This window comes from Nicotiana tabacum, chromosome 2 (genome assembly GCF_000715075.1).
Source record: "Nicotiana tabacum cultivar K326 chromosome 2, ASM71507v2, whole genome shotgun sequence".
Lineage (NCBI taxonomy): Eukaryota > Viridiplantae > Streptophyta > Magnoliopsida > Solanales > Solanaceae > Nicotiana > Nicotiana tabacum.
This window is the reverse complement of record NC_134081.1, coordinates 11,467,088-11,478,685: the sequence shown is the minus strand read 5'-3', so window position 1 is coordinate 11,478,685 and position 11,598 is coordinate 11,467,088. Positions and strand designations below refer to the sequence as shown.

At 33.5% G+C, this 11,598-nt stretch overlaps 2 protein-coding genes across 2 annotated transcripts; both read left to right on the top strand.

The window, feature by feature from the left end:
- Positions 1 to 3,309: 3,309 nt before the first annotated feature.
- Positions 3,310 to 4,238, top strand: LOC107778315 (fasciclin-like arabinogalactan protein 12). Its single transcript, XM_016598541.2, has one exon. The coding sequence runs from the start codon at positions 3,373 to 3,375 to the stop codon at positions 4,141 to 4,143; it is 771 nt and encodes a 256-aa protein (XP_016454027.1). The 5' UTR covers positions 3,310 to 3,372; the 3' UTR covers positions 4,144 to 4,238.
- Positions 4,239 to 9,459: 5,221 nt separating this feature from the next.
- Positions 9,460 to 10,342, top strand: LOC107778308 (fasciclin-like arabinogalactan protein 12). The gene has a single exon (XM_016598534.2). The coding sequence runs from the start codon at positions 9,517 to 9,519 to the stop codon at positions 10,234 to 10,236; it is 720 nt and encodes a 239-aa protein (XP_016454020.1). The 5' UTR covers positions 9,460 to 9,516; the 3' UTR covers positions 10,237 to 10,342.
- The last annotated feature ends 1,256 nt before the right edge of the window (positions 10,343 to 11,598 follow it).

Below are 11,598 nucleotides of genomic sequence, written 5' to 3'. Positions count from 1 at the left end.
AGGCATAAAAATCAATATATAAAGACATGAAAGAAACATGGAGTAAAAGACTCAACCTGTAAGTCTGAATAGCTCTATGAATAATAAAACATTTATAATGTCATGCATATACGTATAAATATCATATCATGCATAAGTATATGCATACATAACATCATCAAGCCTCTGAGGGCATCCCATCATATTATCTTGGCCTTTGTGGGCGAAATCATCAACGTATGCCATTTGATTAGGTGGTGATGCGTATATAATGCCATAACATTTTCCCATATCCCATACACATATAATATATGCGTATATAATGTCATCTGGTCATGGGACAATATACATGTATAAATGAATGCAGTGCATAATGAAGTAAGTCAATAAGATCTCTCGGAATGTCATAAGATCAATATGCCTTTGGTTAGTATCACAAATAAACTTTATCAACTTATGTATTTTCTGAGACCCATGAACAGACGATATAATAACAGTACATATGGGGAATCAAGAACATAGGCAACCTTAGTACTTCTAAGAATATAGTCATTTGTGAAAGTTATGTGTTTGCTCGTTTTGTTGTATCATATGGATAGTGCTAAAAGGAAAGAAGGGATAGCCTTAACATACCTTATCAATGAAGTTACAACTGTTGCACAAGTCCTCGCACCTCTTACAGGTGGTAATCTATATCATACAAAGGATTGGTATCAATATCGACTTCATATTCTATAGGGAAGTTCATTTAGTCATTTTATCGAACAACTTATGTACATAACTTTGTAGGGTCTTTTATAGCTCTAATTCAATATATTCCAGCACAATGATCTTCATTTTCACTTCCCCTCATCCTCACCATGATATCCATACCTTTACAATTCCATTTGGTATCTTAAAACATGTAAAAACAGCCCACACAACATAGCTCAACTTCAAGTTTCATAGTTACTAGTTTCTTCGAGAATCCTTCAATAAAATTCAACCCAACACTTGTACAAACTTAAGATTAGGTTATGGAAGATGAAACTTACTTCAAATATGAACCCGATGTTTTTTAAACTCACTTCAACACTAAGTAACTTCCTAAATCGTCACAACGAGAAGGAAACAGAGTTAATGGTAACCACGATATTCTTTACATTGAACTTGTATGGTTTATCTTTGGATTCACTCTAGGATCATGGGGGAACCCTTGGAGAGCATCTATGAGGGTTTAGGAACTGTTTTGATCGAGAAAAATGAGTTAAAACGACTTAGAATTGACTTATATACAAGCTGGAGTTTTACACCGACTTTGTGGATCCCAAGGGAGCTGCTTGTGTAGTCTCGTGAAAATGCGAAAATGCGAATATCTCTCTACAAACGGTTTAATGCGTTAGAAACTAGACTAGTAGATCTTCAATTTGGTAGGTGGATCACCCCATAATTCAAAGTATATGGGGAGAAAAGCTCAGCTACATGTGACCTAATGTTCAACACATTTATGAATGTAACTTGTGATGACATTTGCCAACTTTTGTTCCATCGCTTGACTTCAAAACATAACACAAGACTATCATACGACTAAAATAACTCATAACATAACCTCCTTATCATGTTAAGTACCCTAGTCTCACCCCAAAAGTACACGTTATAACACTTTTAACTTGTCGACTTTCGACGAAACTTATTTTCTTCAATTCGTTTAGCTTCTAAGCCTTCCAACTTTCTTGGTACTTGTTATCCCTGATTTTTAATATTTGTAACCTCCAAAGTAACATTATTAACTTACTTTATGTACTTTGAAAGATGATCTCATTTCTGAGCTTACATCAATTGACTTACGATATACTTTTACGTACGAAAATATGGGGTGTAACACGGTTCACACGAGCAATTGTACACTGAGTCTACCTCCAGAGATAAGGTGAAGTTTTTCAGGCCAAGTAACCCAGATTTGATGGTGACAACTTGAATTTCTTCACTGAAGATTCAACTATAACTGGACTATTATCCTTTTGTAACTAATGCATAATCATCGATATGCTTCATTAAAGTAATAAGATTGCTTTGTCTAGCAAGATAAATGCAGAATCTTTAACGAATGCCTCACCATCAGAGCCTGAGATGAATTTAAATGGAAAAACATGGGCAGCAAGGATTCATATAATTAACCTTAATTTGCTTGGAATTGAGATGTTCGTCGTAAGTCTCGCTGTCGGAGTGACAATACAACAACAATAACAATAACCCAGTAAAATTCTCACAAGTGTGATCTGGGAGGGTAGTGTGTACGCAGACTTACCTATAACCCGAGAGAGTAGGAAGGATGTTTTCGATAAACCCTCGACTCAAGAAGACAAAAAGAGACAATAGATCAGTACCAACAACAAAAACCAGAAAAACCAGAAGAATAATAACAGCATCGTAAGAGCCAAAAAATAGATGGAAAAATAATAACAATAACCAGTAAATATGGACCGATACTATGAAGAATAGTGTGAACATATTATTAACCACTAACAATTTAGGACAAAACACTATCAGACAAGCCTTACACCCGGTACGAAGCATAAGACAATCTTCTGAAAATTTACCCTTAGCAGCTAAATTTTGGTTGAACAATCTTGTCATGCATTAATATTGCAAAATCATACCTCATAACCAACAAATTGATATATAATCTATGTTATGTCGCATTACATTATCAACAGCTGTACCAATATTTTCTGGATTGTGACCAATGAAGTTGCAAATTGAAACTAAATTAGCCCTCTTGTCCCACCATTCCTATCAATTATGATTGATGATTATCCTCCTGTAACTTCTTAGACATTGAGTACATATTCCAACTAAAAAGATTCTAGTTGGGGATTGTACATTTGTACCCCAGCACAAATCACAATTGAAAAACTAAATGGGATGACAACTTCAAAAAACTTACCTCACTTTTCCCCATCTATTTTCCTTCCATCATAAGCAAACCAGCAGCTGCTATAACATCATCAAAAACTTATTATTATCCACTTCTTCACCTTAAATGTAACCTTTCACCAAATCCCACTATTGAAGGGAGCATTGGAGCAACGGTAAAATTGTCCCCGTGTGACCTATATGTCACGGGTTCGAGCCGCGGAATCAGTCACTGATGTTTGCATCAGAAAATGCTGCTTACATCAGACCTCCTTGGGTGCTCCCCTTCCTTGGACCCTGCGTAAACACGGAATGCTTCGTGCACCGGGTTGCCTTTTTGCCCAAATACCCCCACTAACTTTTTTCTATCCTTTTCCCTTTTGTAGTTTTCTTAATTGTTTTAGAGCAAGGAATCTACACCCTCATTATTTAAGTGGTACAATCTTCTTTTGCCACCACCAGAGCAACTTCAACTTAAGCTTAACCAAAAAAAGCAAAATGAAACATAACTTAGTGTCAACCTTTCTCTTCTTGTTGCTCCAATGCATTGGCATTTTGGCTCAAGGTCCAACTCCAGCTCCAATTCCACCACCTACTCGAGCTTCAGCTCCTGCTCCGGGACCACCTGGACCTACTAATGTAACAAAGATCCTAGAAAAAGCAGGCCAATGTTCGACGTTTATTCGATTGTTACAAACCACTCAAGAAATCAGCCAAATAACATCATTACTAAACAACTCCAACAGTATCACCATCTTTGTGCCACCAGATAATGCATTTTTGAACATGAAAGCAGGAACTTTGAATTCATTTAACGATCAGCAGAAAGCAGAACTGATCAAATTCCACATTCTGCCTCAATACTTCTCCATTTCTCAGTTCCAAACTGCTAGCAATCCTGTTCAGACACAAGCCGGTGGAACCAGTAACCGCGAATTCCCTATCAACATAACAACAAATGGCACTTCAGTGAACATAACTACTGGAATTGTCAATGCAAGTATCTCTAATACAGTTTACACTGATAGCCAGTTAGCTATTTATCAAGTGGACAAAGTTCTTCTTCCATTGCAATTCTTTGTCCCTCCAGCACCTGCTCCTGCACCACCTAAGCCGAAAAAGAAAGATGATTCGTTGGATTCTGACTCTACTTCTGCTGTATCTTCTGGTGCAATCTCTCTGGTTCCAGCAATATTTTGGGCAATCAACTCCAACGGCGGATTTCTCTTCATCTTGGCTGTGTTTTCGTTTGTATATGTGAGCTCATAATTAAGTTGGAGTTGATATTATTGTGCATGCATGCATTGTTGTGATTTCATTTAATTGTAATTTTGGTTTATGCCGTGTAAATTTCATTTGGTTTTTCAATTTTTTTAACGGATAATCTGTTAAATATATATATATATATATATATATAAAGCATGAATATAATGTTGCTTTACAAAAATAACCACTAACACAATAAAATGATATAAACTTAATTCTAGACATTAGCCTTGTAATCCTATTAGTTTTAGAACATAATACACGTTAGGAATCCTACATGATTACCTTTAGGAATCTTATTAGTATAATTACTTTTGGTATAGACATATAATACTACATGTTAGTATGTAAACCTAATACCTTTAGGAACACGTTACGTTTCTTATTAGTATAATTACTTTCAGGATAGAGACATATTTTTAGCCATGTAATTCTATTACTTTTAGAATATACTTCTTAAAAAATTCTTATTACTAATTTAATTTGAAAGCATATTGAATTGTCCTATTACTAATTTAATTTGAGAATGTATTATATTGCCCAAATCCATTTAGAAAAAGAAGAGTCTATATTATTAAAAAAATATGAATACAATATTGATAGACCAAAATAGCCCTAAAATATTAAACAGAAGAACTCATAGGGAAAGAACATAACTGCATTAACCTATTTTTTTGGACTACAATAACTTTTATGTTAATTTTTTTATATTTAATATTTTAAAATTAATAAAATATCGTCTATTGAATTCTTATTAAAAATATGTAGGAATGTTTAATAAAATCAATTTCATAAGAATCCTTTGTATTTGTAATACATTATCACTCCATAATATTCAATACTAAGAAAAAATAAAAGTAATGTTAAATGGACTGCATAAAGCGTTAAAATTGAGAAAAAAATCCCCACGATAATATATTTTTATATTATATTTGAACTGCTTTTCTACTCAAATAATATTTTTTATTATTAATTTTTCGTATATTATTGAAAATTATACCAAATTATTAAAGAATAACTAAGAATGTTTTTAAGAATATAACTGTGTGAGAAAGAGAAAGAAAAAGGTTGGTTAGAGTCAATACCACTAATGATTTTGTAAATATAAAGATCTAAAAGTAGAATGTTATATCGATCTTTCTACTCATTAAAAATAATATTTATAGTGGATAAAATTATAATTATGATTAAATATTCAAAACAAGAGATGAACTAATATTAAGAATCTGAATCAACAGAATATAAATAATTTTTTTAGGTTAAGACCAAATAATCAAATCTTTCAATTAATATTTTAGCAAGGGAATTCAATTTAATTATTTTTTAAATTCATCATATGAGTAAAATTACTTTTCAAGTTAAAAAAAATCTTAGGGTACAAAATTTATTCCATAAAAAAGGTTTGAGATTTAAAAAAATATAGATCAGAAAGTAAAAATGATTAATTTGGTATTAAGAAGGTGATACAAGTGTTTGAGGAAGTACAATCAAAGCTAATCCTAAACAAGAACAAGCTTTCAAGACTATATTATAAAGAGTTGACTCTGGTATAGCGGGATTATCCTTTGTAGATGCCTCCGCCGGAATCGAAATAATATTCCGATGTCACGCATTACTTGCAAATGTCAGATCTAGAGGCATGATAATCTTAGCAATAATAAAAAGTGGTGTACCATCAATGATTTTATTATGAGGTCGTACAACTCACTTTAGATTTGTATACCTCTTCAAACAACTGAAATAATCATCACAAATATATCAAAGCAAAGCAATAGTGCTAAATTTATAAGGAAAGCCAAATTGATAATATGGGATGAAGTGCTTATTGCTAAGCGTCAAAAGATTGAAACAATTGTCTAGAGTTGTAGAGATATATTGGATATCAATGAATCGTTTGGTAGAAAAGTAATAGTTTAGGAGATGATTTCTGTCAAGTACTATCAGTAATTCCACAATCAACGAAAGTAGAAACTGTAAAAGCTAGCTTGCCAAAATTGCACTTATGGCCTCAAATGAACAAGTTTCAAATGACAAAAAATATAAAAGTAAGAGCAGATCCAACATTTAAGTGACTTCTTGCTTCCAGTCGGAAACGAAGAAGAGTATCCAATAAAAGATGATTTGGTTCTTCCAGAACACTTAGCTATCAACCTCAAGGATAATATTAGTGCATTTAATAAGAAAAACATTTTCATCATTAGATTAAAACGCAAATTGTGCAAATTATATGATAGAAATTAAAGAGTTATCTTGGCTAGCAAAAATGAATATATTGATCAACCAAATAAAAGGTTAATTGCTAAGTTTTATGATAAAAATAAAATATTTTTTAGTTTTGACTCAGCAGAAGATGATACCGGCAATTACTACCAAGAAGAATAACTAAATACTTTAATATCAAATGGCCTTTTACCATCCGGGGCATTCTACCATCCAAGTTTGTTGTCAAGTTTATTATTTCTTATGTATGTTAGTGTCACCATATATATAATAGACTAAGTTAAATTGATCTTCCATTGCATATAGGTTGATATTGAAGAAAAATATGCCTGTCATGCTACTGTAAAACTTAGATCCATCGAATAGCTTATGTAATAGTACACAGATAGTATATAGAAGTTTTGACAGTAATGTTATACATGCAGAAATTATGATACTGGTCAATATGCTTCTAAGTATGTGTTTATCCCCGAAATCAACTTTCGTCTTCCGAAACTAAAGAATATCCTTTTAAATTTGTTTTAAAAAAAATTTCAGTATGTTTACAATAATATATTTTTTTGCACGAATAATTATATGTTACACTTTCAAGAGGGATATTAATATCGACAATAAGAGTTCTGGTTATGGCAGAAGAACCAAAGCATTAGAAGGAAACAAATACAAAAACATATCGTCTACAAAAAAGTATTCAGTAAGATACCATCGCATTAGATACCTTTAAACTACAATACATAATTATCTGATTAACATGCCTAAATTGATCATTTGTGTAAGTTGTGATTATGCCCTTTCATTTTAAATTTGCGTATTATGCTCATGTAATAATATTTTTCGGCATTTTGATGTTTGTTGTATTATTATATATAAATTTTCTATATGTATAAAGCCTTTTATATTTATGGCGCAGGAACAGTAGATAAATAGAATTTAATGTACTAAAACAAGAATAGAGTGCTGGGTGGTGCAATGGTTAAAGGCTATATATGAAGTGGGGTTTGTCCTTGAGGTCCAAAGTTTGAATCCTCCTAGCAACATTATTTTATTTTCCTATTTCTTTTCATTATTTGATTTAAGTATTTTGATATAAATACTTTAATAAAAAATAAAAAAGGCCCGGTGCACAAAACATTTCGCGTTCACGCTGGGTCGAAGAACTGCATCCCTAAAGGTGTGATGTAGACATCCTACCCTAGTGCAAGCTTGTCTATTCATGAAATTAGATTTCTGCGAACCCTGCAGCATAAAGTGATAAAATGGACGACAAAGTCCTCAATAGTTTATATCCCGTTATTATGGAGGTCATCATCCTATAAGCCTACAACTTTCTGTTGCACTATATAGCAATTACTCAGGTCACCATTACTCCATGAGCACTGACCAGTTCTTTTTGCAGATAAATTTTGGACAACAATTTACCTTCTCGGCATCCAGCTTTTTTTACAGACAAATTTTGGTTGGTAAACCTGTCTCCCTCCTTGAGGCTATGAAAAGGAGTTAAGTTCTATGCACTGATGTTTTAAAAATTGTTTACACAATCATGTCACTTATAAGCTAATTACAAGTAAAATCTCTATCGACCATATAGGGAATTGGAGGTGGCACTCTACCAATGTCAAGTCATAGACTGGTTTCTTCTGCCCTTTTCTATGTGTTGGTGTTCTATATGACTGCATAAGACTCGACTTGTTAGATATTACGGAGGTTCAGTGAGCACCATGCCGAATCTCTTTACCATTTTCTTCTCTTCCACTTTGGCCAATATGAGTTTACCTGGTACTAGCAGCTTTATCTGGGGAATTTCTTAGTAGGAGCTTTCCAAGGAAATAGGAGTCTACCTGTTTGATGAACTAAACAGCAACTTAGGAGTCTTTTTTAATTTGATCCATCCAAAACTTCTCTTCCTAAAGGCAATTTCAAGCCTTTAACAGTGCTCCAAGTTTTGTGGAGTTAATGGAACAGCTCCAGTTAGGTATAAAATATTGTGAACCAACTTGCTTGGTTATCCCTGATTATAAACAGTCCGTGCACATGTGACCATTGGCTCAAACTCGGACTATAAATATGTATATGTTAAATGAAATAAAGTTTCTGATTAAGAAGCTTATGACCATTATTTCAAATGTTCAATGAAATAAAGTTTCAAGCAATTGGACCTGCTCCTTGTTAATTTAGGTGCGAGATCACCCCCTTAGTTTGTGCCTCTAAAAACATCATCCCACATAAGGACTCTGGACAGGAATGAGGGAAGAAAAATTATCCTCATTTAACTGGAGAAAGGTAGAGGGGCGGGCCCATAATCCCCAAGTTTCGAGGGCTGCGCTTGATTCTAAGGATTGGCCCCATATGGATATCTCGATCATAAAAAAAATATCCTCATTTAAGAAGTGTAGTAGCTAATCACACCATCAAAGGCATCTGAAAATCTTTCCAAAATTACAACTGCTAGATTTTGGTTATACTGTTTGTCACTCATTTACATTGCAAAAACATACCTAATAACCAATATAGTTGTTTGCTAGATTACAAGTAGTTATCTTACGTTGATCTCATCAGTTGTACCAAGAGTTTGTCGATTGTGACAGTTGAAATTACATCTTAATTAACCCTCCTGTCCCATTATAACCATAAATAATGATTTATGATTGTTCTCCTCCATAGATAAAAGATTTTATTTCCTCAACAAACAACAACAAACTCAATGTAATCCCACAAGTGGAATCTGGAGAGGGCAGTGAGTACGCAGCTTTATCCCTAGCTTGTGCTGGTAGAGAGTCTGTTTCCAATATAGATTTTCCTCAACATCTGGCACAAAACAAAAAACTGAATAGTATCCACATAAAACACAAACTTACTGTAGACATTAAAATTTACACTTAACTCTACTATTCCCAGCTGTTTTTCCTCCCATCATAAGCAAACTAACAGCTGCTCTGAGTTTATCAAATACCTATGATGTTCTTTCCCACCTTAAATTGCACTCTTTCACCTAACTTTACACTCAATTTCCTTCCACCTCAATACCCCACAAATCCTTTCTTTCATTGTTTTCAAATCAAGAAATCCACCCTTTCAAATATATAAAGTGCCACATTCTACAATTCTCCCTCCACACTACACCTAGCAAAATAAACACAATTTACTACAAAAAGAAAAATGAAAACCATGTTATTGTTATTGTTCTTTTTGTTCTTTCAATGCATTGGCATTTTTGCTCAGGCTCCGGCTCCAGCTCCAGGTCCACCACCTCCATTAAACGTGACAAAGATCCTCGACAAAGCAGGCCAATGTTCAACGTTTATCCGTCTACTACAGAACACACAGCAACTCAACGAAATCACTTCACAACTCAACAATTCCAACAATGGGATTACAATGTTTGTGCCAACAGACAATGCATTCTTGAGTATGAAAGCAGGAACTTTAAATTCTTTTACGGATCAACAAAAAGCTGAACTTATCCAATTCCATATTCTTCCTACATATTATTCTTTAACTCAATTCCAAACTGCAAGCAATCCTTTAAGAACACAAGCTGGTGGAACCAGCAACCGCGAATTTCCAATAAATATTACAACAACAGGAAGTTCAGTTAACATAACAACTGGGATTGTTAATGCAAGTGTGTCAAGTACTATATATACTGATAACCAATTAGCTATTTATCAAGTGGATCAGGTTCTTCTTCCATTGAAATTCTTTGTACCTCCAGCACCACCTCCTGCTCCTACGCCTATTAAGCCGAAAAAGAAAGCCGGGTCCGCGGATTCTTCTTCTGAACCGGCTGTTTCCTCTGGTACTTCTCTGGTTCCAAACATGATCTACAAAACCGGGCTTTTGTTCTTCTTTTCTGCTGTGTTTTCTTGGAGTCTATGAGATTATGAGTGTGATATTAGTGTATGTGTGCATGTATGCTTGTGATTCTTTACCTACATTTCATTGAATTTTGAATGTTAAGTGGTTTTGTTATTTTTTTCAAGAATTGATCTTGGTTACTATTAGTTGGTATGTATTTGGTTTCAAGAATCAAGAGGCAAAGAGAAGTGAAGTATTTAGAGCCCGTTACATAAAAAAAAAATCACTTTTTTCCGAAAAATTGTCACTTTTTTCCAAATCATTGTTTGGCCATAAAATTTCCAATTTTCACTTGAAAATGAATTTTGAAATTTTTTGAAATTTTGAAAAACTCCAAAAATCTGTTTTTTAAAATTTCCACTCAAATCACTCACAAACTTTAAAAACAACCCAAAATAATATTCATGTTCAAACACAACTCTAATTTTCAAATACCATTTTCACATGAAATTTTTTTCACTTTTTTTTTGGAATTTTACAATTTTTATGTCCAAACGCCCACTTAGTGTAGTGAACAAGTTTTAGTAGTAAATTACTAAATATAAAGGTGTATATTTGTAATAAATTCTAAAGTAGCATCAATAAAATTTGAGAACATTTGGCGTTGACTAGTAACTAGGGGCGTTCAAAACCGAATCGAAACTGTTAACCGAACCGTACCGAAGGTTTATTGGCTTATTGGTATCAGATTATTGGGGTAATGGATGGTGAATGGATTGAGATTTTATAATTAACAACTTAACGGTTTGGGGGCGGATTACTCAATTTTCTTATCGAGTAAACCGTTAACCCGTTAAGAATTTTTATATTTATATTTTTACCCTTATGTATATAAAGTATTATTAAAACCTAAATGGCTAAATCCTTTCTAATTCTCAATAGAACTGTCGTCTACCTGTAGCTAATGGCATTGGCAGTCGTCTTTGGCTTCTAATCAGGAAAAGCTACTATAACTAACAGAGACAGTTTGAACTATGCATTTGGTTGTTTGGTATTGATTGTTTAAAGAAATTCTATTCGGTTTAGCCGATAAACCGCCCGATAACCGCCTGATAATTGTCAATCTGATACCAATCCGCCCGTTGTCTTATTGGATGGTTAGTGGATTACTATATTTATAATCTGATAACCGATAAGTCGAACCGTTAAGCGTAATTATCCGTCTGATAAGCACCCCTACTAGTAACTCATTAGGTTTATTGTTTATTTCTACTATTTTTTTATTTTCTTGAGTCGAGAGTCTATTGAAAATAACATTTTTATCTTATTAGGGTAAAAATAAGTTCTACGTACACAGTACTCTCTCAAAATCTCATTTGCGGGATTCCACTATATGATTGGTGTTGTTGTTGTTATTAACAACTCATTAGTTGCAGCCTACAT